This window comes from Neodiprion pinetum, chromosome 4, assembly GCF_021155775.2.
Source record: "Neodiprion pinetum isolate iyNeoPine1 chromosome 4, iyNeoPine1.2, whole genome shotgun sequence".
NCBI lineage: Eukaryota > Metazoa > Arthropoda > Insecta > Hymenoptera > Diprionidae > Neodiprion > Neodiprion pinetum.
The window spans coordinates 3,874,189-3,899,378 of NC_060235.2; the positions used below are offsets into that span (position 1 = coordinate 3,874,189).

Sequence of the window (25,190 nt, forward strand, 5' to 3'; positions counted from 1 at the left end):
AGAGCGCTTTTTCGAGATCGGAGAATCGTATGGATAAAAATCGTGAAGCGAATCATAAATAGCGAGGGATAGCCATTGGTCGAGTTGACATGGAAACCTTATATATATATACATACAACATTTATTATATGTATTTATACATTGCATATATGTTTGATTAATTGATTTTCGTTGATTGTTAATTTATTATTAATTTTTTTTTTTTTACTTCGGCTGTTTTTTTTTTTTTTTTTTTTTTTTACTTTTGTTTTGTATATAATGGCGTATCTCACCTGCGACCTCGCTCGTTCTTCAATGTGCCGCCGTACTTGTTTCGCGTCCCGATCAGGTCAATTATCTCGGGAATACAACTGGCGAATATGGCCTATATACACCACGTATGGATAGAACAGAACACAACACTCGCGTCAGTACAAGCTTGAAAGTTTTTGCCTAGTGTATCTTTATATACTTTTTTTGTCACTGTGTTAGATTTTCTTTTGTTGTATTATTTTTTTTTTTTTTTCGATTTCTTGTTTTCTTTTCTTTCTTCACTCTATCTGTTCGGTTTTTTTTTCCCCCAATATTTTGCTCCCTTCTGTATTTTTTCATCTCTCTTGCGATTGTTTTGCTACTATTCACCGGGGGCGGGAAAAGTGGACGGGAAATGTCTCGGAGTATGATTGAAACGGAGCGGGGGAAGTGAGACAGACAGACAGAGTGACGAGAGGGGGGGGGGGGGGGGGTGAGAAAAAGAAAAATGGACGGAGGGGGAGAGAGTGAAAGAGAGATAGAGAGAAAGACGAACGGGGGTTTAGTTGGTTCTTTTTTTTTTTTTTTTTCTTCTTCTTTTTCCTCTTCTTGGGTATACATGTGGGAGTTTTGCTCGACACACACATGTACACAATATGAAGAAGTATTTTTTTTTTTTTGTTGCTCCTTTGTACTATTCCTTTTTTTTTTTGTACACAACGGGCATCGCGGCATCGCACAGCGGATTTTCACGCTTTGGACAATTCGACAATCGATATTGTACGTAATACGTGGTGTATAAGGTGAGTCTCCCAATTATTGACATTCTTTGATTGCATCTGTTTGATACTTAGTTCTAAAATAACGAAAAGCAATAAATTTCTAATCTCCAACAGCCTAACGATTGGTTATAGTCGTCGATAAATTAACAATTTGTGCCGTAAATTTGTAATCTTTGAAAAAAATAAAATTATCTATAATTGACTACTAAAAGTGTCAATAACTGGTACACTTACCTTAAATACAATACAAACCTCTGTGCGAGCAACGGCCCAAATACATTATTATACATATTCTATAATATGTATATAACGTACCAGTTACATGTCGAAGGTAACGTGAAATTTCCTACTTTTTTTTTTTTTTTTATTTTTCGTTTTCGTTTCCCTCTTCACTTTTTAGAATTTCACGGAATTTATTGTGCTATGGTATAATATATCAATGTATATGTAATAATGATTTATGTATATTTATACGCTACATGAGGTTGACACAAAGTGAAGAAGAAAAAAAAAAAAAAAACAAAGACAGGGTGGGTTTATAGGCTACCTACCTACGCCTATTCCTACACACCTACACCTATGCAGTTGACCTAGGCCCAGGTTCACATAATATATGTATGGTAGACCTGGGCCGTTCTACGCGTGCCTATATTCTGTGTTTTTCATTTTTATTTTTGAATATATAAATATATAAATAATATCTTTTTTTTCGTCTGTTTTGGTTGTTGTTTTTGTTTGTTTGTTTTCTTTCTCGTTGTACGCGCGCGCGCGCGTGTGCGTGTGTGTGTGTGTGTGTTCGTCGAACGTTTGACGCGCGACAATGATTTTCGATAATAATTGTATTATTGTTATAAAAATTACATACCCTTCATATATACCGCGTGTGTAAAGAATTACGATTTTTTTTTTTTTTTTTTTGTTTTTGTTATCGACCTTTCACGTACAATATACGCGTACGTCTGTGTATGTATGGCGTGCACAATGTAAACGGCATGTATGAAAACGTGCGTAACGATAAAAGATGAGGAAAAAAAAAAAAAAAAAATTGTAAAATTGTATGTGAAATCGAATTGTTGCAGATCAATATTTCGATCCCCGTTTTCATCGTTCAATGTTACATGTATATTCGTACACTGTCCCTTTCGGATTTCGATTTATACGTATCCCCGGTTTGAGTTGAAACAATACAATATTACAGGCGTATAATACCTGCATTATATCGATATAATTGAACGATTCGTTATTAATTTAAAGAAATTGATATCACTACAATATCACATGGTGGAGCTGTGTCAGTGTCTCTGGATAAACTCTTATAAATTTATAATACACATTATAGGTATATAGTAACAGGATGTGTATATATGCATATACACAAATAACAGGCATATGTATCACGTATAACGTCACTCGTTCTTTATAATATCAGCCCTTGACACACCCAAACTGTACGATACCTACTCCTGTATACACAATAATTACAGTGATACGTATAACGTAGAAAAGTAGCAGAGACGGAAAAAATATTTACGTAAACGATCGCCCCCCCCCCCCCCCCCCCCCTTACCCACCTCCCGAAAAATGAAAGGAAAGAATTTTCGTTGCTTATGAGAACATGTTAATTTCCGCAAGGACGACGCAAAAACAAGTATCTGATTGAAAAATAGTGAGCGATAAGAAAAGCAAAAAAAATATAAAAAATTCGTCAAACGAATAAGAAATGTTGAGAATAATTATTTTATATTATTATATTTTACGAACGTTGACGCTATATTTAATAATAACAATAATAATATCAACAAGCATCCTAGATAACATGCGGTGAAGTTACGCAATCGTTACAACAACTAACGAATTATAATTTTCGAATCGTCATTCGTGTATGCGTGTATGCGTGTGCGGTTGTAATATCGTAATGAAAATTCGCGTGTTGAAGGTATTTTGACAACTTACACATGTGCCGAATGAATGATAATTCCGTGATCGTTATGTAATAAACATACCGCAACCTATCGTGTGTGAAAATATATTCGCGTTGTGAAATCATTGACAATCAGCGGCGTGAAATTAATATTAATTTGTGGCAGTCCGTCTGCGGCAACGGGATATTTTAACGTGAGCGTTTAAGGGTGCATGGGGGGGGGGGGGGGGGGGAAGAAAATAAGAATTTAAAAAGAATTTATTCGCGACGAGTCGAACGTCGACGCGCGTCAAAAAGCGCCTGATGCGATACTTTTGTTTTATCTGTATACGTACCTATTTCGAATTTTTATCTACCACCGCTCTCTTTTTTGTAAAATAAAATTCGTGTGCGTAATTTTGCAGGGACTCTCGTGCATCGACTCGCTGCGACGGAGATTTCGACGGAATCGCGAACCGAAATTTGCGATAATTCAAAATCATGCGAAAGGAATAAGAAAATGTTGAACAAGTAACGGAATGAAAAAAAAAAATAATAAATAAATAAAATAAAACGACTGCAATTATCATTATACATTTTACATACATCGGCCGACAATTATTTACCGAACATTTTCAATCGTATTCGAATACTTCCGTCGCAGCGTGTAGGTGGTAGGTATATTTCCTTATACGGTCTATAATGTAACATCGTCAGGGTAATTATTAAGGTACTGCGGGTGATGCACGGTGTTCCACAACCGGATCGACGTACCGTCTATTATACATATATGTACACAATAGTCATCTAGATATATATATATATATATATACATATGCCTAAGTATACATACGTACGTAGGTATGTATAAAAAAATGCATAAAAAAAAAAAAAAAAAAAAAAAACACAGCAGAAGAGAATGATAATATTTTACAAATTACCGAACCTGCAGCTGTACTTTCACCATTAAGTTGGTATGATTAGTAATGGAGCAGTTGTATGTTGAAAAAGTGAAACGTACGTGTAGGTACTGCTGTGTGTCAGATACTGTGTATAACGATATTATTATACGTTGACTCGAAAGAAGAAAAAAAAAAAAAAATTATGCAATCATAAATTTTCAATGAATCGTTACAAAGTTACGTATAATAATTAGAAATTACGAGGTGCCCCGGTAGTTGGAGGAAAATAAAATTCACGATTCATATGTATATGGTATACATTATAATTATAATTATTATTATTATTATTATTATTAATATTATTTATCATCGTTAAACATGGTCGTTCAATCGAGCAGAAGAGCGTTTCACGTACTATTTGTAATGCGGTCGGAAAATATCATGTTTTTATAAACTAAATCACTATACATATACTAGATATGTATATAATGCACCTGCAGAGAAACGAAGTGATTACGAGATGAAGGTAACACAGAAGAAGCGAGTAGATTTTGTTATAATATATTAATTAAGAAACAATAAGAACCCAGAAAATTGATATCCGTAAATGTTACAGTACGTAAATGTTTAATTGAATGAATAATGTTTCAACTTTCTTCTTACTCTTGTGAATTTGTTTTTCGTTGACCATAGTGGGTATATTGTGTATCCAGGTGGGGAAAAGCGAACGATTTACTATGAGGCTATTTTTTTCAACATCTGTGAAGGAAAGTTTGATTTGAGCAGCAAACGAATAAAATGTTATGTAATAATTCAAACGAAGTAGATCGAGGCCAGTCAAGGTTCACAATCACAGACCCGGCTTCGTGAAACCTAACCTAAAGGCGCAAACGTCAGGTTCTACTCTTTCAACCCGATGACGTCACAGGCGGCGCGTGAGATCCGCGCGTAAAATGAGGTTATCGAGGAGTGCGCATGCGCCAACGTCGTCGCGTTACCGCACTCTTCGTGTATAGGGCACCACAGTCTACAAAAATTTATCTTTCCAAGCACGCGTTGAAGGTACAAAATTTACAATTGATTGCTTTGTATGAAAGAGTAAAAAGTTACGTCAAATTCAAATTAAAATCTGCATGCTGTAAGGAAATTTAGAGGCAGTCTAAGCCACGCGGCTAAGGAAATAAGGCAGATAAACCTTCCGTAGGCTACTGCTACTAATAATTGTCAGTGTTAAATTAATTCGGCCCGCCAACATTCCCTTTCCCGATTCTTGACACCTACATTACCATGCGAGGAAGATACCTCGTAATACCTATCAATGGCAATCATTTAGCACAATTTCCTTGACTCCAGCTATCTATTGTTTCAGGTTTGCATTCTCCCTTCGTTATCTATTTATTTATTTATTTTTTGTTAGGAATTTTTTTTTCGATTTCAAACGAACCGTACGTACAACCAATTGTAAACTTATGACAGTTGGTCCCCCTGACAAAACAACTGCCACACGGATTGTAGCGCATGCGCGTTACATTCTGTCGTTAGAAATTCACCCTGTACACATAAAATTAATGCGCGGTGTAAACGACTGTTCAACTATACGCCTGCAACCGGTTTAAACAATTTTTCGACTTTTTTATAATAATCATACCGGCATACTAATCTTCATTAACTCAGCTGGAAATCATGCGGCAAGTATTTTTAGATAAATATTGTTATTCATTTTTACCGGTTTGCTCTTCTACTGGATTTCTTTTGCGTTTATTCATTATCTGATCCGAAATTGAAAGGACATGAGAGAAAATAATAGTATCCTGAAAAAGAACGCGAACCGACCGCATTCGCTATTCTGGTTTTCCGATTGATTGGGGAGAATTTTTTAGGCTATACACCTACGATGATAATACATAATAGAAAATCAATCTGTCGTTATTATACCATCGAGCACGCAAAACATAAGCTGCATTCTCATTCCTGAATGGCCTGTATAAAATACCAATAACAATAATAATAACAGACTTTTATACAATAACAATAATGATAATAATAATAAACATCGTGCCGCAAGCAGTAATCGATTATTTCAAAAACATCCACATTTACTCTCTCATTTCTGCACGAACGTTCTCTACTATATACATACACTTGCACATAATACAATATATGATAAGGATCAAATGCTTCTTCATTTTTAATTTTTCTTCGATCTTTTCCGTACGTTGTTACATTCGGGATACGCTGAAATGTGATTCGTACATTGAAAGCATCGGTGAATAACGAAAACAGGTACAAGAAATCAGAAAAAAACAATACAAGAATAAATTTTACGAACGATAAACATTTTTTTTATCAAACTGGAAATTTCCTTTCGCACGGTAATCGCGTTTATACGTTCACGTACGATCATTCGTTCAACTAAATTTGAACGAACAAATAGAATGAAATATTACCCGATGATAAGTTTAATAATAATAATACTAATATTAATAATAATAATAAAAAGAACAATAATACCCTAGGGCGAAAGCTGCACAAGAGCTTTTCGTCCGCTTATCGACAAACTCGAGTTAGATTGTGCATTTTTTCATTTATTTATTTCTTTTTTTTTGTCATCTTTTCAGTTTTCCCCTAAGAAGATTCTTGATTTCCACAAATCAACCGATGAAGCAACAACTGTATACATATATTTTTGGCAAAAACAGAAAATAGAAATTACCCAGCGGACGGGATTTGAAATACCAAATTAAAAACTAAGCAAAAATAGTTATAATTATAAATAAAATTAAGCAAATCGCCTCACAGCTTTTTATTCAACAACCATGGCCACGTTCAAACTGAGATTGAAATTTTATGCGAGTGTCTAACATATCGTGTAATTTTCTGTGAAACTCGGGGCTAAACGCCTGCGGATATGCAACCACAAACGTAAACACATTTACGAATATATACGTATGAAAATAGAAGTTGTGCAGCTCGCGTTGCCTACGTGCCGGCGTTTGGCGGTAAGTGTCACAAAAAACAACACGATGTATAACCTCAAACCTGCGGTTCTGGACCTGAACTATAGTTTCTTCGTTCATACCTTACATCGCATGTACAAGCGCAGGCAAAATATTATAAACATCGGATCGATGTTTGACTAGGCTAAAGTGTGTTTCTGCAGGCGTGCTACAAAATCCAAATTGTACAATAATTCTCTCGGAGAGGCCAAAGGGCTGATTTCTTGGGCATCCCTTAGGCTCTGTACGCATATAAATATACATTGTATATATATTAGAGTGGTCCTTGAAAAAGTCATTTTTGAATTCCGACCAGCATCAGATAGTTGAAAAGCAACTCCCTAATTTTTTCAGATTTTTATCTCAACTCTAGATGAAATTTGATATAGATGGGCTTCTTCGGTCGCTGATTACGAATCTCAACTCAAAATTTCAACATTCAAAATGGCCAATCCAATATGGTGGAGTGAAATCCAAAAAGTCATTTGATTCCAACAAAACTCGGTACTCGGGGGTTTTCAAGGTCGCTGATTACGAATCTGAACTCGAAATTACAAAATTCGAAACGGTGGATCCGATGTGGCAATGTCAAGTGACTTTTGGGGTTTTGGTTCACCATGTTGGATCCACCGCCTTGAATTTTCAAATTTTGAGTTCAGATTCGTAATCATCGACTCAAAAATCCACCCTCTACCAAATTTCATTTAAATCCGTTGGGTAGATTTGATGTGTCCCTAAAAGTGTTAGATGAGGAAATCCACCCTATTTGAGGCAAGGATTAAAGTTGAAATAAAATTCTGAAAAACTTGAGGAATCATTTTTGAATAACGTGGAGGCGATTTGAGGGGCGAGCCGGTCGAAATTAAAAAAATGACCTTTCTAAGGACCACCCTAAATTGTATACATATATACACATACATATACAGGCGAGAAAATATAGGCTGCTTCGCAATTGGAAAACCAACCCTTCGGATGATCTACCTCAGCATGCGAAATATCACACACATATCTCAATATAACAAATGATATAATAATGCAGGCAGCTCTAATATTTATATCGACCTAACCAAACCTATAGTACAATAACCAAAAAATTTCCCCCTTCCGATCATCACGTTTCCCAAATATTATATACATTCAATTTTCGTAATCAAACTTTTCACTCTTCATTTATTTATTTCCTTTCCTTGTTAACCCTAATTTTTACGCAGTTTTCATGAGTTATATTTATACGTTATTATTATTGTTATCATTATAATTTCACGCGGTACGCAAATTAATATGGAATAAATTCCTGCCAATTATAATCATGTATGTGTATTTGTATGTATAATGCATATATACGTGATCACTAATAAACCGTCTGTTTCTTTATCCTTTCCGTTTACTTGATTATTTTTTTATCGTGCCAACTTCCAATATACATTTTTTCCGATAGAAATATATTGAAAAACTTCAAGCTGTAGTGTCGCGTGTGCCTGTATGTGTACCTGTATTTGAAGGTACGGGAAATACTTAAGGGGTGCGGAGTGAGGGGGGGGGGGGGGGGGGCGGTATCTGTATGTGCGTGTAAATTAGGGATTTGTCGACTGAGAGAGAAAAAAGGGATTGAAAAATTGATGAACAAAAAAAAAACAAAACGACTAATGATAAGTACAACATGACGAAAACGATTTTCGTATCAAAAAAAGTATTTTCAAAAAGAAGAATAATGCAATTAAGGAAAAAATAAAAATCGACGATAATACTGTATAAATCATTACGTAAAAACTATATATACACACATATATATATATATGTATGTATATATATATATGTATATGCATATATCATATACGTAGGTATATTATAGATAGTATAAAAAGCGGCAATGAATCACAGGCACAAGTCTCAGCGTTAGTTGTATTATTAATAAAAAAAAAATTATGTAACTATAAAAGTATTGTATTATACAGAGGTGTTTGTAACTTTGTACAATTGTGTCGAGTTAACGTGAGAAGAAAAAAAAAAGTATGTTATCATTTACACGAATGTTTAAAAAAAAAAAAAAAATTTATTCTGGGATGCGTGTTATTATAATACCTATACGATATTAAAGTGTGTATATTGTACGTTCAAATATATATATATATATACAGTATGATCTATATTGATGTATAATAATAATAATAATAATAATAATAATAATAATAATAATATGGATTTACGGTGTTAACGGGGATTATTAAATAAATGCAAAAAAAAGTTAGGGGATTGGTCGGTTTTTATTTACTTCCTTTATTTATTTGTTTATTTATTTATTTCTTTCAAATTTCTCATCCTTCGCCGTATACCGAGGTGGATTAAAAAAAAAAAAAACTGCGAGCCGGCAACCCGCAGCGCCATTTTACCATCACGGAGTGTAAAATTTCCCAAAAAAATCATACAACTGCTTTTCCTCAAATTTATCATTCCCACCATCCATCGTCCCTTCGCGACGTAAAAATTATCACTCTTGTCTCAAAAATTGTATCGAAATTGTTCGTCGAACAACAGTTGTGCAATAAAAGCGTTCAATTCATTTGCCTATTTATTTATTTCCTTCTTTATTTACTTATTTCACCCGATACCGTTTCTCTCTTTTACTTTTATGTAAAAAAAAACGCCCCGCGGGTAGCAGACTCGAGATTTGTAGACCACCCGAAACGACATACTCCAACTTGTCATTATTTATATAACTTTTTCAATCGTTTTCTTTACTTTCAAATCGTGTATGTAATGTTATATTGTACATATACATATATATGTTATGTATATATATATATATGTGTGTAATGCATTCGACTACGAGGGAGGGTTAAAAATTAGGGCTAGGTGTCCACGTATATTTAATGGTACGCCCACCTTCGTCCTCGCTCGCGTTTGTACTGCCCACCGTACTTGCACCGGTTCGCGGCGAGCTCGGTGATCTCTGGGATCCAGCTGGCAAACACCGCCTACACACCCACAATCATCCGTTGCCGTCAGAACAGTACCAATTTTTTCTTTTCTTTCTTTCTTTCATTATTTGCCATTATTTTTATTTATTTATTTTTTTTTCATCATCTAACTTTACGTATAATATGAGGTGTACATATATATATATATATATATAGTATAGATCTATGTCCTATCCAACTCGACGAGATTTAACTTATACGCAATAATCAATGCACTGATCTGAAACGTGTCGTTACACTTGCATTACAACAACAACAACAACAACAACAACCACAACGATAACAACAGTAATAATAGTAATAATAATAATAATAATAATAATAGTAATATCAATAAATTCTGTTCAAAGGAAAATTACATTTGAGGCAAGAAAAAAAAAACCCTCAAATTAATTCATTGATATTGATGTGTTATATTGTGTATATAAGGTATGCATGCAATCTGCGTAATTCGCTCTGTATCATCTCAATTTCATATTCATGTAACTATATATACCTGTGTATATATGTGTATACACAGAGTGGATTCCTAACGACTGCATGGTCCGTCGTACGAGGCAACGTGATGCGCATGCGCCAAGATTCGAGAGATGTTGTTTCCCAGGGATACCAACCGTCGTGAACGTAGCCTCAAAAATTTTCAATTTATGACGATGCATCGCGTTGCAGCAGACGACGGATCGTGCGGTTATTAGGAATTCACTCTGTATACACATATGATATGGATTTTATAAACAAGTGTACGCGTGTAGGATTATTATTTTAATATGCTTGCGCAGCTGACGTGTAGAAAATTGCGACCAATTTTAGAATAAAAAATGTGCGTAAAGACATTTTTTTAAATCTATCGGCACGTAAGGCGATCGTTAATATGTTATTACCGCTGAAGCTGTGTGGGTAGATGGGTGTGTTTTTTGTTTTTGTTTTTGACGCAAATCACCGAACAATTGACTTTTCTTTTTTTTTTTTTTTTCTCTTCTACACGTAATGGAATTTGGGCGGTCATTTTTTTCTCATGGTAACGACTGTAAATATAAAATTGATATACATGCTGACAGTGTTGATGTATAATAAATTAGAGGTATATAATAACTGTGTAAACATGTACAGGTACTTGTCCAGATGTTAATTCAAGATTATAAATATCGAAGAAACGTTTGATCATCATTTGGATCAACGTTATATGAAATTGTAAAATCTCTATTGTTTGAACCGAGATGGTATTCACTTGTTCAAATCGCAAATCACTTTGGAAAGAAGTCGCTTCGCAATTGCTTGAAATCAGTTGAAATCGCACAAAATCATTGTAAATATTGCAATCGCTCCTCGCCCGATATGTGAGTAAGTAAATAATGAGTAAATACCTTCTCGGTTTTAACATCTTATTAGAATGTTTACGCTTCGTTGTCCTTTTTTTTTTTTTTCTCCAGATCGACGTAGAAGAAAAATCATACCCAAATATCAGGGCTTAGTGTTAGTTTTAAGTTTTGAACCTGCATAATTATTTTACTCGAATCCTCAGTATCTTTCGGTTACTTTTACTTCCCTCCCTTCACACGTCACACGTATAGCACAACAACAACGTTTATCCGTCGCAAACTTACGGAGCCAAAAACGTAATTAGAAAAAACAAAAAAAAAAAGAAAATCAAATAAAACAAGACGCGTACAAAAAACAGAGAGAGAAAAAACAGAAAAATTATGTCGAGAGGAAAAAACGAGAATCCGTTCATAAATCAGCATACGTAATATCGTAACGTAAGCACACACATACAACAGTTCAGCTTACACTCACTCCGCCGTTACATCGATCCATGTGTTTTTTGTTTTTCGTTAGCTTTATTTTTGTTATTCTGTAGCGAATTATCTGACGTTTGTTGCGGAAAACGATGAGTAAACAGAAAAAAAAGAACGAACAAACAGTAACACCGAAAAGAATTGCATAATATAGTGAATAATGTATGAGAAAAAAATCAGGGGTAAGAAATGAAATATTTTGTGTGTACAAATTGCGTGCGACGACAAGTATTTATTATACGTATAATAAATATAACTAATGCTGGTGCACTATTGCTGATAAATTTAATGGCTACTGCATGATCTCATATGTATGAGAATGGACTATATTATGTATATAATAATATGAGAAGAATAATCAATCACGTCATTCATTTGAAAAATTAAGATAGTTATTTTTTTTTTTTTTTTTTTAATGACCTGCTCGATATTTACGACTCTTGTCTAGTTGACAAGCGTAGCCAACTTCGTGAATATGTTACTAGCATGATACGCAGAGTAACCGATGCGCAGTGGATCGCAGCGGCGCCGCTCTTAAGATCATGTAGTACTCCTACCATTACCGACCGAGCAAACTCAACCTTTTTCCTCCGATATTGAATAAATAAACGGACGAAAAGGGTTTAAATTTCGATGGTGAAATTGCTCTTTTGTAACGGAATTCCGGAACGTTACTTATATTCTGAAAATCGTAAAAAAAAAAAAATGAGTGGTTTGACACGTTTTATTGTTCCCCCACTTCCCGCACTTCCCGACGATTTTCGGGACATGAGTAACTTTCCTGAATTCCGTTGCAAAAGAACGATGCACCGTCGAAATTTGAACCCTTTCCGTTTGTTTGTTTACTCAATACCGGAAGAAAAAGGGTGAGTTTTTGCTTGGTCGGTAAAGGTAGGAGTAATACACGACCTTAGGAACGGCACTGCCGCGAGCCATTACGCGCTTACTCGGTCGGTAAGGGTCGGTAAGGGGGTACTACATGACCTAGATAAGCGTCAGTTACGGTTGACTGTCACTTGTCAACCGTTCGATTTATGGGAATGTCTTTTTTTCAGCGAAGGTTTGACTTCAGGCTGCGAGCACGGATGTCAACCAATCAGAATTAAGCAATTTGAATCGCGCGCGTCTCGATCAGATCCTTTTATAAAATACTCTCCGTATGCTGGACGTACAAGTGTGTGTTGCATGTATATAATTTTGTGTATCAAGTATACGATACGGATAATAACAATAACAATAACGTGAACTGCAAGTGATAAACGATGGTAGCAGACTAAAGTGGCATGTGCAAATATATGTATACGTATGGTTCAAGAATCTAATTATCGTTATACCTCAAATCGTGGATAAAATGTAATAACTAGCTGCGACCCTTAATCGCAAGTAAAGGGGGAGGAACGGAAATAAAAAAAAAATAAATAAAAAAAAAAAACACCAACGACGCAGAAAAATAAGTAATTAACGACGATGATTATACATATATTTAATAACACGTGCAGCTTCAAACTGCTGCAGTATATTTGCATTGCATATTAACTTTACAGCTGTGTATATTATATAATATATGCGGAAATGTACAATCTATGTAAAATATACTACTCGAGGATGTATCATACCGTATGACCTACAATATTACGTGGATGCGATACCATTGCAAGCGTGCAACTTTAAAGTTTTAAACTAGACTATGTAATACGACTAATGACTATGTATAGGGCGTTCCACGCCAACTCAACCAACGTCGGACCATCAACCATTATTGAGTTTGTTAAAAAAAAAAAAAATTAATAAAAAAAATTGTGGAATTGTTCCAACTCCGAAAGAGTAACCTGAATTTTTCAGATTTCTTTGATTACACCTGGTTTGCTCATGATTTTTGAAATAAACCTGTCTTTGGCGATTATTTAAAGCTGTAAAAAAATTCTGAAAAATGTTTCATCGGATATTAAAATTTTCAAGCCTATACCCGGCGTTTGCTTCGATTTATTTATTTATTTATTTTCTTTTTTTCTCTCTTACTCCGAGCTTTTTAAAGAAAACAAATTGAAAAGAAACTAGAAGCAGCCGTCAGTCTTTGGTGCGGCTTGCTGCTTAGGCATTTCAGTACGTGACCCTGGATATTTTAGAATTTTTTCAGATATTCTAATTTGATGATCAATAAACGAATTATATATATATATATATACAGTAATGTATATGATATGTCAAGAGCTATCTTATAATACATTATATATTATATATATGTATATTAGCTAACAAAATACACATGCAGGTGAAGAACAAAATTGCGTATGCATTTGTGTACCAAAAACAAAAACTCAGTACGTTTAATATACAGTGGTTTTCGACCGTAATAATTATTGTTAATTTTATATCACATAAAGGATGAGGTAAAAAAAAAAAACAAGTAATTTGATCAAAACATCGTCGTATTTCGTTCGCGGTATTCTGCAATAACCGTGATTAGGCTATCGATTATTATTGTCATCGCTATCGCACAACCGTATATTGTTTATCTATCTTTGCTTTTACTCGCGTGAAACTAATCAACGAGAACAAGTAATTAATTATTCACAAATACTAAAACGTACATCACATATCGGGCAATCCGACGTCAATTACGATTCCCGTTTTACTTCGATATACATTCGCATATATGTAACACATACGTCAATAATTGATTCTTTGAATTGTCAAACGCTTTTTTCAAACCAACCGGTCAAATCCTCCGACCGTATTATACGCACAAAATAGATCTTATTCAATCATTCGTCATCAATTCGCGAAACGATTTACATCATACATACGTAATGCGATGCAATGCAGTGTGATGTAACGTAATACATGGTGGACACATTGCAAGGAATTAGTACGTTTATATGCCTATACATGTATATGTATAACGTACGTAATATACATATATAGAGACACACACGTAGAGTGATAGAGAGACAATATAATACACGGGGATAATAAAAGAAAGAAAAGAGTGATGCGTTTATAATACCTCTTTCCATGTTCCCGCTTGTATTCGCCGCTGTACTTGGACCTACTGCCTACGAGCTCTATAATCTCTGGTATGCTACTGGCAAAAATTGCCTGCAAATAGAGAAATTAAACCTGGAAAACACTACGCCAACTATTTTACAAATGCAGAGTATACTATTTCAGGTATAACAATTAATTATATTATACATATACGTATTATTTGTTTCAACATTCTTATTTTTTTTTTTTTTAACTTTCTTTCCTCTCTATCTAGCAAGGTATACAAACGTAGGCTAATCGTAAGCTACGTTACATACATACATACGTGTATTTAATGATAATGGCATGTGCATCTAAATGTACAATAGCATACACGACGTGTGATTAGTAATGCCCTGGTAGTAATACTATTACAGCGGTCTTTAATTTTATGTATGTGTCTCATGTATAATATGTATATGTATAATAATCGTATATATATATATATATATATATATATATATGTGCGTGTGTGTGTATAGCAGTCGCAGTGTATGGAAAAACGAAATCGTGCGGTATGTTATCGGAGATCACGTGTATCTCGAGTAGAGTTGGTCAATATGTTACACAACGTGCCTGAGTTCGAGAATGAAAATTTCAACGATTTGAAAAACGATCGTAATGATACATTATTTATATATATGCAAGAATATGCTTGGGCAAATTTTATAATCCAAACGGTTCGATAGTTACAGCATTTTTAATGAAAACAAACCTTTTTGCGTGTTATTTAAATGGGAAATTTCAAACGGCCAGCGACACCTTTTAAAATTCAGTTAAAAATTTTTCCAAACGGGAGAATTTTTTTCTCAGTAAATTAATTGGTCCTTTCAAGACCGTAGATTCGATAAGTTAGTTTTTTTGGCTCACCCTAATACATATATATATATATATATAGAGAGAGAGAGAGAGAGAGAGTGGGTGGAAAAAAAAATATCAACAAATTTTTAAACGTGAAATAATATTTCTTTGACCTAACGATGAGAATTAGACTATTTATAGGTATATTAAATACTGTACAGGGAATCACGATCACTTGGTGAAAACTACGTATAATATATAATTACTCGTCGGTGCGATTAATTTCTCTCTTTGTTTTTTCGTTCTTGTCTTGTTTCGTTTCGTTTATTTATTTTATTTTTTTTTCTATACACCAGAAATCAAACAATAACAGTGATAAAGATAACTATGATCATTATTGTACGTTATAGCGTGTGTGTTTGTGTGTGTGTGTGTAGAAGTGAAAAAGTCGTACAAGGTGGCGAGAGAAAAAGGGCAGAGTGAGAATTAACACTCGGAAGCATCGGTCGCAAGCAAGAAGATGTGTAATTTATTTTTTTTTTTTGTTCTTAAACTGCTGCGGAAAGCTTCATAGATAGGCGGAAAAAAATAAATAAATAACAACTCTGCCCATGGTACGAAATGTTTTGTTGAAAAAAATTTATATAATTGAAATAATATGCGTTGTAACACGTATAGCGTGTCAGATTGTAAGACGCAACCTGAAACGATGAACGATCAAGTTGCGAAAGTTTAAGCAATAAATTAACATTTCGAGATTCAGCTTTGATTCTCTAAGCGTTGTTTTTTGCATTTTTCAATTTTTTTTTTTTCGGCGGCATGCACGAAGTATTCGAACAATTATCATATCTATAAATCTATGATACAGCAGCATGCACGATTGTTTACATTATATCCGTTGTGAAGATGTTTACGGGGAAGAAATCGATGTTTAAAGATAATTGATAATTTTTATTGTTATACTTATGCCACGTGTGAAATATAATTATTATTGACGTAAATATTCGAGTATAGGTGGTTTCGTATATCCGGCAAACTTTACGCCTGTCGTACGCGATAGTTATAACGTTGGAAAAAATTAAATAAACAAATAACGAAACGACAATTTTTGTTAGGAGTAAGAAAAAAAAATTTTTCATTCACGATCATACAAAGATATTATTGCAGCTGTTTTCCAATTATGGAAAGTTTCGATCTGTAGATGTACGCGTACAGATTATACCCTGATATTATTAAATTCAACATTTTTGCCTCGATACTAACGAGACGTCGCATCGAGTTGATTGGTCGGTCGATTTACATGATTACAGATTATTTTTTATTTATTTATTTATTTTTTTTTTTTTTTTTTGAGATATTCGGGTGACCGAAATTGAAAATAGACAAGTCTCGTCACGAGCTGAGGTAACGAGAAGGAAAAAACTAACCGATTTACAGAACCTCTTCTGAAAATGCATTAATTATTATTCTCCGTAAGTGACAGCTACGAACGCGAATAAATCAAAAACATCCCTTACACTGTTATACGTGAGAAAAAATGATTCGCAGCTTCAAATTCGAAGAAAAGGTAGGAAAACGAGGGTAAAAGTAACAAGCAGATTAAGAAAAAAAAAAAAAAAAGGAAATAAAAGAACAAACATCGTGTCGAAACTACCCGCGTTGTTTAATAAATTTCAAAGTTATCCGGTTGTAAAATGTTTTCCCGAATATTATTTATCAGTAAAAATCTGTTGTTACATAATTTGCGTCGTTGATATTTCCTCCCGACTCATTTCTATTCTGCGTGATAATCGATTGTGGATTTATTTTTTGATTATTATTGTTTTTTGTTTATTTTTATTTATTTATTTTTTTTTTTCCACTGAAATTTCAATTCATTACACCTATCGTTTATCCCGAATCGATTAACGCGTTATGTTAAATACAACCACGTACACACACACACACACACGCACACACTTACACGACACATGCCGTACACGCAACAGAGATACATAAATCGCGTTATGTGTACATATATATATATACATGTATACATATACATATAGTTATAAGTAAGCAGCCTTTACTGGACGCTTACGTGTTGTTCGCGATTCACGGATGAAACTTTGTTTTAAATATTTTCACCTCATACAAGCATACACGTGCATACATACATACATACATATATATTATATATTCGTCGAAGTGGTGAATTCGAGAAAGAAAAAAAAAAAAAAAAATTTGAGGTAAAAAAAAAAGAAGCGATCAAAGTGGAATACGAAAGATATATTTGACTTGACGCGCGATCTGTGATTTAAAATATCGTGTAATCAATCGGTCTGAGATGAACAAAGCGAAAAATAGAGGTAAGAAGGGGGAGGAAATGAAATAGAAAAAATTAGACGAAAGAAGAAAAGTTGGCTTGAAACGGGAAGACGGTTGAGCTATAATTATGCGTAATTCGTAAAATTAAAGTTGGATCGAAGAATCCGGATGACGTAGAACGAAAGATGAAATAACCAAAGTTTTTTTTTTTTTTTTCTTTACTTTCAAATCTGCAGAATATGCACAATATGAAATTAATAATTGAACATAGATATGCAGGTATGGTAATGTTGTAATATAATGTGGTCAGCACATAATATATATATATATATATATATATATATATATATGTATGTATATATGTAAATGTATGTATACATATTAGGACAGCGCTTAATATTGGTGAAAAAAATTTTTTTTTTCTCTCACCCCTTAAATTGACTCGAAATACGAAAAAATGATTTTTAGAAGTGACGTCCGCTGTGAATTTTAATATTAACCCGTGCCCCAAAGGCCTTTTAACCCCCCCCCCCCCCCCCCCCCCATAGGATAAATTATTTAAAACAGACGCTTTTATGACACAGGTTTCAGAATACTTCCAAATTAGCGGTGTGTTTTTTACCTTCTGTTAAATCCATGATTGACGCCGCGTATCTTCCTCTTTACTATTCTCACCTCTAATCATGTGCCTAGGACGCTTTCTGGTTGGTGCAAACACGTCACTCACTATCACTGAATTGGTTATCACTGATTTCATTTAAAACTTTTGTACTTTGCATTTTTGTTGGGTTTTGTTAAATTTTAACAGCTAATCTGCTCTGTAACAGCAATTATGAGAATCGCGACTAACTCTCGTGGCGTACCGATAGAAACTAACATTCAATTACGACCTTTACATTACGATGTTATGTTCACGAGCCTGGCTCGTGATGTTTATGTTTGGACCGACTTTCCGTTCACGAGCCTGGCACGTCACATTCATGTTTGGGTCAAAATCTTCATCGCGAGTCAGACTCGTTAAAGTACGGTAAGGGGTTAAAGAAGTTAAAATCGATTTTTTTTTTTTTAACAATTTGCGTATAAACAATGAAATAACATTGCGTGGCAACTTAAACCAATCTAAAAGTAATTTTACCGCATTCCCCACATTTATCTGAATTTCTTAAGGTGATACGGGCACTGGAGCAATGTAGAGATAAGAAGCTGAATTTTTGACATGTTATTAATCGCTAATAATTACGTATAAAATAATCCTTTTTAATTAGACAAAATGAGAGATTGTTTGATTTGAATTTAAGAAGCGGAAATGAGGAATGTTTCAAGGAAAATTTTTAATGTGAAGAAAGGTGAAACTTGCAGAAAAATGAGGTGTAAATCAATGTAACATCTCCGAACATAATTATTGCCAATCTAGCGTTGTGGTTTTTCGATCCGATTATTTTTCGATTTTCTCGTATCTGTTTCACGTCAAAAAAGTAACGCTGTCGAAACACGGACAACGGCATTGATTTTCGCAGGAAAAACTACGTAAAACTTATTTTTTTTCAAATTTTTTACCTCGACGATCGCTCCTAATCGATTTTAACTGCTTGAAAGGGCCTTTGGGGCACGGGTTAATATTAAAATTAAGCGCGGATTTCACGTTTAACAATTATTTTTTACTATTTCGAGTCAATTCAATGGGTGAGAGTAAAAAATTTTTTTTTACCAATATTAAGGGGCACCCTAACACGTATACGTATTTACTTATAGTATGCGAAAAAAAAACAACATTTTTCAGCCCGATCGATATTATACCTATGTACGTTATAACGTGTGATAGAGACAGACGGACAAGCTGCAGGCAGCAGACAGACAAACGGACAAACATACAGACAAACACAGATTTACAATTGCCACTGACATTTATAACATACGCAGACGTACGTACATATGTATATTATTTTTATGCATATATACGAACGTATGTATGTCATGTATGTATATACGTATATAATGTGAGGCCGACGAAAACGACGACGGCGAAGTCAAAAATCAAGCTCGCACAGACACCAACACGGCCCTTTGAATAGATTATGCCATATATGGGGCATTCCGTGTCAACGCGACCAAAGATTTTCCCTCGCCATTGTTGATTCGCTTCAGGATTATTCACAGGATTCTCCGATCTCAAAAAAGCATTTCTGATTTTTTTCAGACTTTGCTCCTTGACGGGATAATTTTTTTTTTTTTACGGTTATTCAAACCTATCTGAAAATTGGCAAGATTTAAAAGTAACGAAAAATTTTCGAACATCTTATTACTCGTTCCGATCATTCTGACATCGGCCCGTGATGAAATAAATTTTTTTTCCATTTTTCTTAGCACTTTAAATATCTCGAACAAACAAAACTCCATGTTCGTTCAACGTTCCGAAGATTCGCCAAAAATCTCCCGAAAATTTCCGTGTTTAATCGTGGGCCTTATTACGCGAAAACCCACAAAATGATCGTACTGAAAAATAATGTTTTTGACAATTTTTTCAGATTTTAAGAAAAAAAAAAAAAAAAATAGACAATTCTCGGATAAACTTGAATAATCATAGTAGAATTAACGGTCGTAGGGAAAAGTCTGAAAATAATCAGAAGTACTTTTTTTTAATCGTAGAATTGCATGAAAAATCCTGAAGCGAGTCGAAAACGGTAAGGAAAAATCATTGGTCGAATTGACGTGGAATACTCCATATAACGCACACCTCCTTACGCAAGTATATATACATGTAAGAGTATAATATAGATATTCGAGTATCGTAGTAACAGTGGTAGTAATAGTAGTAGCAGCAGTAGTAGTGGTGGTAGTATAGTATTATGTAGTAGTATTAGTAGTTATACAAGTATTAAAGTATGATAATACATGTATACGCGTGATGCATCGCAGTATATAGCACGAGACTATAATATTCGAGATAATTTGACGAGTATATTATGTAACGGAGGTCCGTGTACCATACATTAATAATAAACGGGTATAATTTATACCAATTATACAAGAAATTCCGCGCGTCGATAGAAAAAGGTTCCATTATAATTTTTCAACCCTTATTATTGACGCATATACATTATATATATTTATTATATATGTGTGAGGGTGAGCCAAAAAAAATAACCTATCGAATAAATGGTCTCGAAAGGACCTAATTACTGGGAAAAAAATCCTCCCGTTTGGAAAAATTTTTCGCTCAATTTTAAAAGGTCTCGCTGGCCGTTTGAAATTTCCCATTTAAATAACGGACAAAAAATTTTTTCTTCGTTACTAACGATACAACTTTTGAACCGTTTGAGATGAAAAAATTCTCAAGGCATATTCTTGCAGGGCATTAAATTCTCTAAAAAGGAGACCAAAAATTCGCATACCTGCGGGCCGTGAAAGTCGAAGAAAAGCAGAAATATACAGTTTTAGGGCTCTACGATCGCAAATATTCATACCAAATGAAAAAACTTGACCAAAATGAATCAAGGTGTGCGAAATATGTTGTTTATTAAACTAGATTCGTCAAAGGAGTAGAGTTTTAACTCATTTGCTTATTTTCTATTGCACTTTTAAACGTTAATATTCTTTTCAATCGTTGATAAATCTTTGTTTGTTACAATCATGATATTGCTGGCGATGTAATTGCGCTACTTGCCAAATAAATTGTTTTTCTTCTTCATTTTTCGTTAAAGTTCGATTGTAATTTTGTATCAACGCTGTACTGCATATTTCCGCTTTTCTTCGACTTTTCACGGCCCGTAAGTATACGAATTTGGAGTCTGAAAAATCAACTCCAGGGTTTTTTCTCAGAGAATTTAATGCCCTGCAAGAATATGCTTGGACAAATTTTTTAATTCAAACGGTTCAATAATTACAACATTTTTAATAAAAACAAATTTACTGGCGTGTTATTAAAATGGGAAATTTCAAATAACCAGCGACACCTTTTAAAATTGAACTAAAAATTTTTCCAAACGTTAGAATTTTTTTCTAAGCAAATAGATCCTTTTCAGACCGTAGATTCGTTATGTTGGTTTTTTTGGCTCACCCTAATGTGTATATATATATATATATATATATAAATATATGTATATATAATGTATATTAAAGACATGAATTCAATTGTATTGATTTATGCGTTTGGAAATTCGCATGCTGTTTTGGTATTTTCTGTATCCCACTTTTTGCGTACAAGTTTACGTAGGGCTTATGTGACCTTAAACAACACGCGTAGACGTTGTCGATAACGTGAACCGTTGTGAAAATTATACGGAAAAGGGGGAAGAAAAAGGAAAAAAAAAAAAAAAATTCGCGAGAAAAGAAAAGAAACGAAAAATTACAAAGACATAATTCGAGATAATTATGTGCACAAGGTAAGATGCCACGTAATTTGAATAACCGGCGCGATTGAATTGAATTTTCAACTACGGAGTGTAATATTTTCGTACGAATCAGATGTTGTCGTGCAATTGAGTTTAGGTAAAATGATGTGAGTGAAAAAAAATTCCATAAAAAATTAACAAAAATCTGATTCGCGAGTCGCGCTTCGCGTGTAAAAAATCTATTACATTTACGAAATGTTTGCACGTTACTTACGACGAATGGGGGGGAGGGGGGGGGGGGGGGGGGAGAGTTTTAGCAAGCATACCACTTAGGTATAACGTAACAAAGTGTGCGTGTACGACAAAATACGCGACTTGTCGCATTTAAACGGTCAATTATTTATTTACCCATACTTTGTACTTGCCAATTAATTTCAAAACAAGTCTCAAACCGATCCGAAACGCAATTTACGCGTACATTATGAGTCGGAATAAGATAGTACACGGGCGCATGAATTATATGCACGTAATATAAATACGGATATAGATTTATAGACGGTTATTCGATACGCTTTTTATTAACACTTCGTAACAACACACACTCAGTCATATATATATATACATATATATGTGTGTGTGTGTGTGTGTATGTATTTACGTATATATATATCCGTATACATGTATGTGTCAATATATTCACATTTACGATAGAGTGAGGCGTGTAGGTTTCGAGTAGGCAAGGTAGATACGTCATGTAAATATCCGCAGTTTTTAAACTCATTGTCAGGCGGCGATTATAAGTCGGAGTGGAAAATGGACGGGGGGGGGGGGGGGGGGGGGGGGAGGGCAAAATATGGCGAATGGCGAATGGCGAACGACGAATTACGAATTAAGCGAAAAAGAGCGAGCGGCAGATACGAATATGCATAGAGGTATATTATATTGTAATATAATGTACAGGCATTAAGGCAGAGTCATTTAGCCAGCCGGTCACAATGACGATAATGATGCGTAGAATCGATGTGATATATATATTTTTTTTACTGTTTAGTAAAAGTAAAAAAAAAAAAAATGCCAAGAATCGATTTTTCGATTGATTCTTCTTTCTTTTATTTCTCTTGTACTTTGTTTCGTCACAAATTTCTTTCATTTCATTCGATTCGCAAGTGAATATATTATATGTGTGTGTGTGTGTGTGCGTGTGTGTGTGTATGTATGTATACATATATATATATATATATATATATGCATATATTTTATACGTAAATATTGTGCAATGTGAATGGAAAATATTTCGTATACATCGCGGAGGGCGGATTGAATTTATTACAGATATATCATATTTCCGTATTACTACGAGATATAATATATTTATATACATATGTATATATTGGGATGGTTTTTTTTTTTTTGAACTTTTTTTTTTGATTACGTACCTTTCGAAAATTTATTATAGTTTATAGCCTCAGACAAAGCCTCGTGAAATCGGAACTCGGTAGAAAGATTCTAAAAGCTGACTCATCCGGTTTGAATTTCACAAACACTCCGACCAAAATATCTCGGAAACTATACAAGTTGGGAAAGCTGTTTGTGATTTCATTTTTTAGATAATCAAATTTTCTATAAAACAAAAGGTCCGAGACTACCGTACACCTAAATGTTCATCTTGCGTTCGATACGAACGTTTAAAGTCGAGTGCATTGAATAAATGAATGAAGATGATTATTACATTGTGAATTTTTATCCTCACCCGTGTTCCAAGCTGATACAAATAATGTCACGTACTAGTCAGGACATTTTTTAAAGAACATTCGATTGTCTACAAATTGAAACCAACAAAAGCTTCCCAGCTTGTATAGTTTTCGAGATATTTCGGTTAGAGTGTTTGAAAAATACAAACCGGATGAGGCATCTTTTAGAATTTTACTGCCGAGTTCCGGTTTCACGAGGCTTCGTTTTAGGCGAAAAACTAACTTTTCGAAGGGTGAGTAAGTAAGAAAAAAAATAGTTCAAAGAAAACCGCCCTGACGTATACATGTATGTATAAATAACCGTATGAAATGCAGGTAATTATAATAACAATAATAATTTCAATCGGATATACATATATATGTATATATATCAGAAAAGTAAGCTGTTCCTTAAACTGCAGTTATTTCGTTTTTTCACATTGGCATAGGTTTTTAAATATAAGTATATACTTTGTATGAAATCCAGACGCGTAAATGGGTATAAGGTATATATTAACAGTAATATATGAAATATATAATTATATGGAATAGAAATAACGCGAAGCAAGTCTTTGTAGAAGCAAAGATGTAGGTAGGTAGGTAGGCAAAGGTATGCATGTACAATTATTGTTGTACATAAATAGTTATGTAGTAGCTTTCAAGAAATTCATCATTATTATCTATTGCTTATTATTTTAAATACGTGAATAATCCAAGGTCTGCCAAAAGAATCATCCAGTAAGATTGCCCGTCAAATGAAATACCGGGCGAAGGGAATTAAATGTTTATTACATTTTTTCTTTTTTTTTTTTTTTTTTTTGTACGTCTTTCTTTCTTTCTTTCTTCTGCTTTGCACTCAGTTGAATTGTACCGGGACGGTAAGAAGAATTAGAGATGAATAAAGAAGAAAAAAAAAGGAAAAAAAAAAACGACAACAACAACAAGAAGATCATTTTTCATTTCCTGTTGAATGATTGGATGAAATTACATGAATTAACGACGTCCGTAAAGTTGACCGTCCTGCTTGTTTAAGAAAAAAATTGGAAAAAATTTGAAATAAAAGAACCATTTATTACACACCGCAAACCCGAAAAACAACAATTTTTTATCTAACCTCCGTATCGGGATGATCAAATATGAAAAGTGGAGGACTAGCTTTCGTGATATGAAAATTTAGAGCCAATTAAAAGCTTCCAATACGAGTTGAGATTAATTGCCCAGAAAATACCTCTACGAAAATATTCAACCCTCAAAGAAGCAGAAGTGAAAAAAAAAATTGTCAGAATCCATTGAATGACATTTCTTATTCGCAGCCTTTAGTCCGTGACGAAAATGAACCTGCTTTTAAAATTCTCGACAGCGGATTCGTGATTGCGATGAAACGTTGATCGATTCAAGAATTAACAACA

The 25,190-nt window shown here is 34.0% G+C and overlaps 1 protein-coding gene across 4 annotated transcripts in view; it reads right to left on the reverse strand.

The window, feature by feature from the left end:
* slo (calcium-activated potassium channel slo) overlaps positions 1–25,190 on the reverse strand; it is a 113,305-nt gene that overhangs the window by 50,823 nt on the left and 37,292 nt on the right. For 3 of the 4 annotated variants that reach the window (XM_069135607.1, XM_069135605.1, XM_046621338.2), the window contains exon 6: positions 273–364. In XM_069135607.1, coding sequence (XP_068991708.1) covers positions 273–364 — 92 coding nt within the window. Of the gene's footprint in view, positions 1–272; positions 365–14,592; positions 14,685–25,190 lie in introns of all 4 variants that reach the window. The other variant, XM_069135606.1, reaches the window with a different exon arrangement.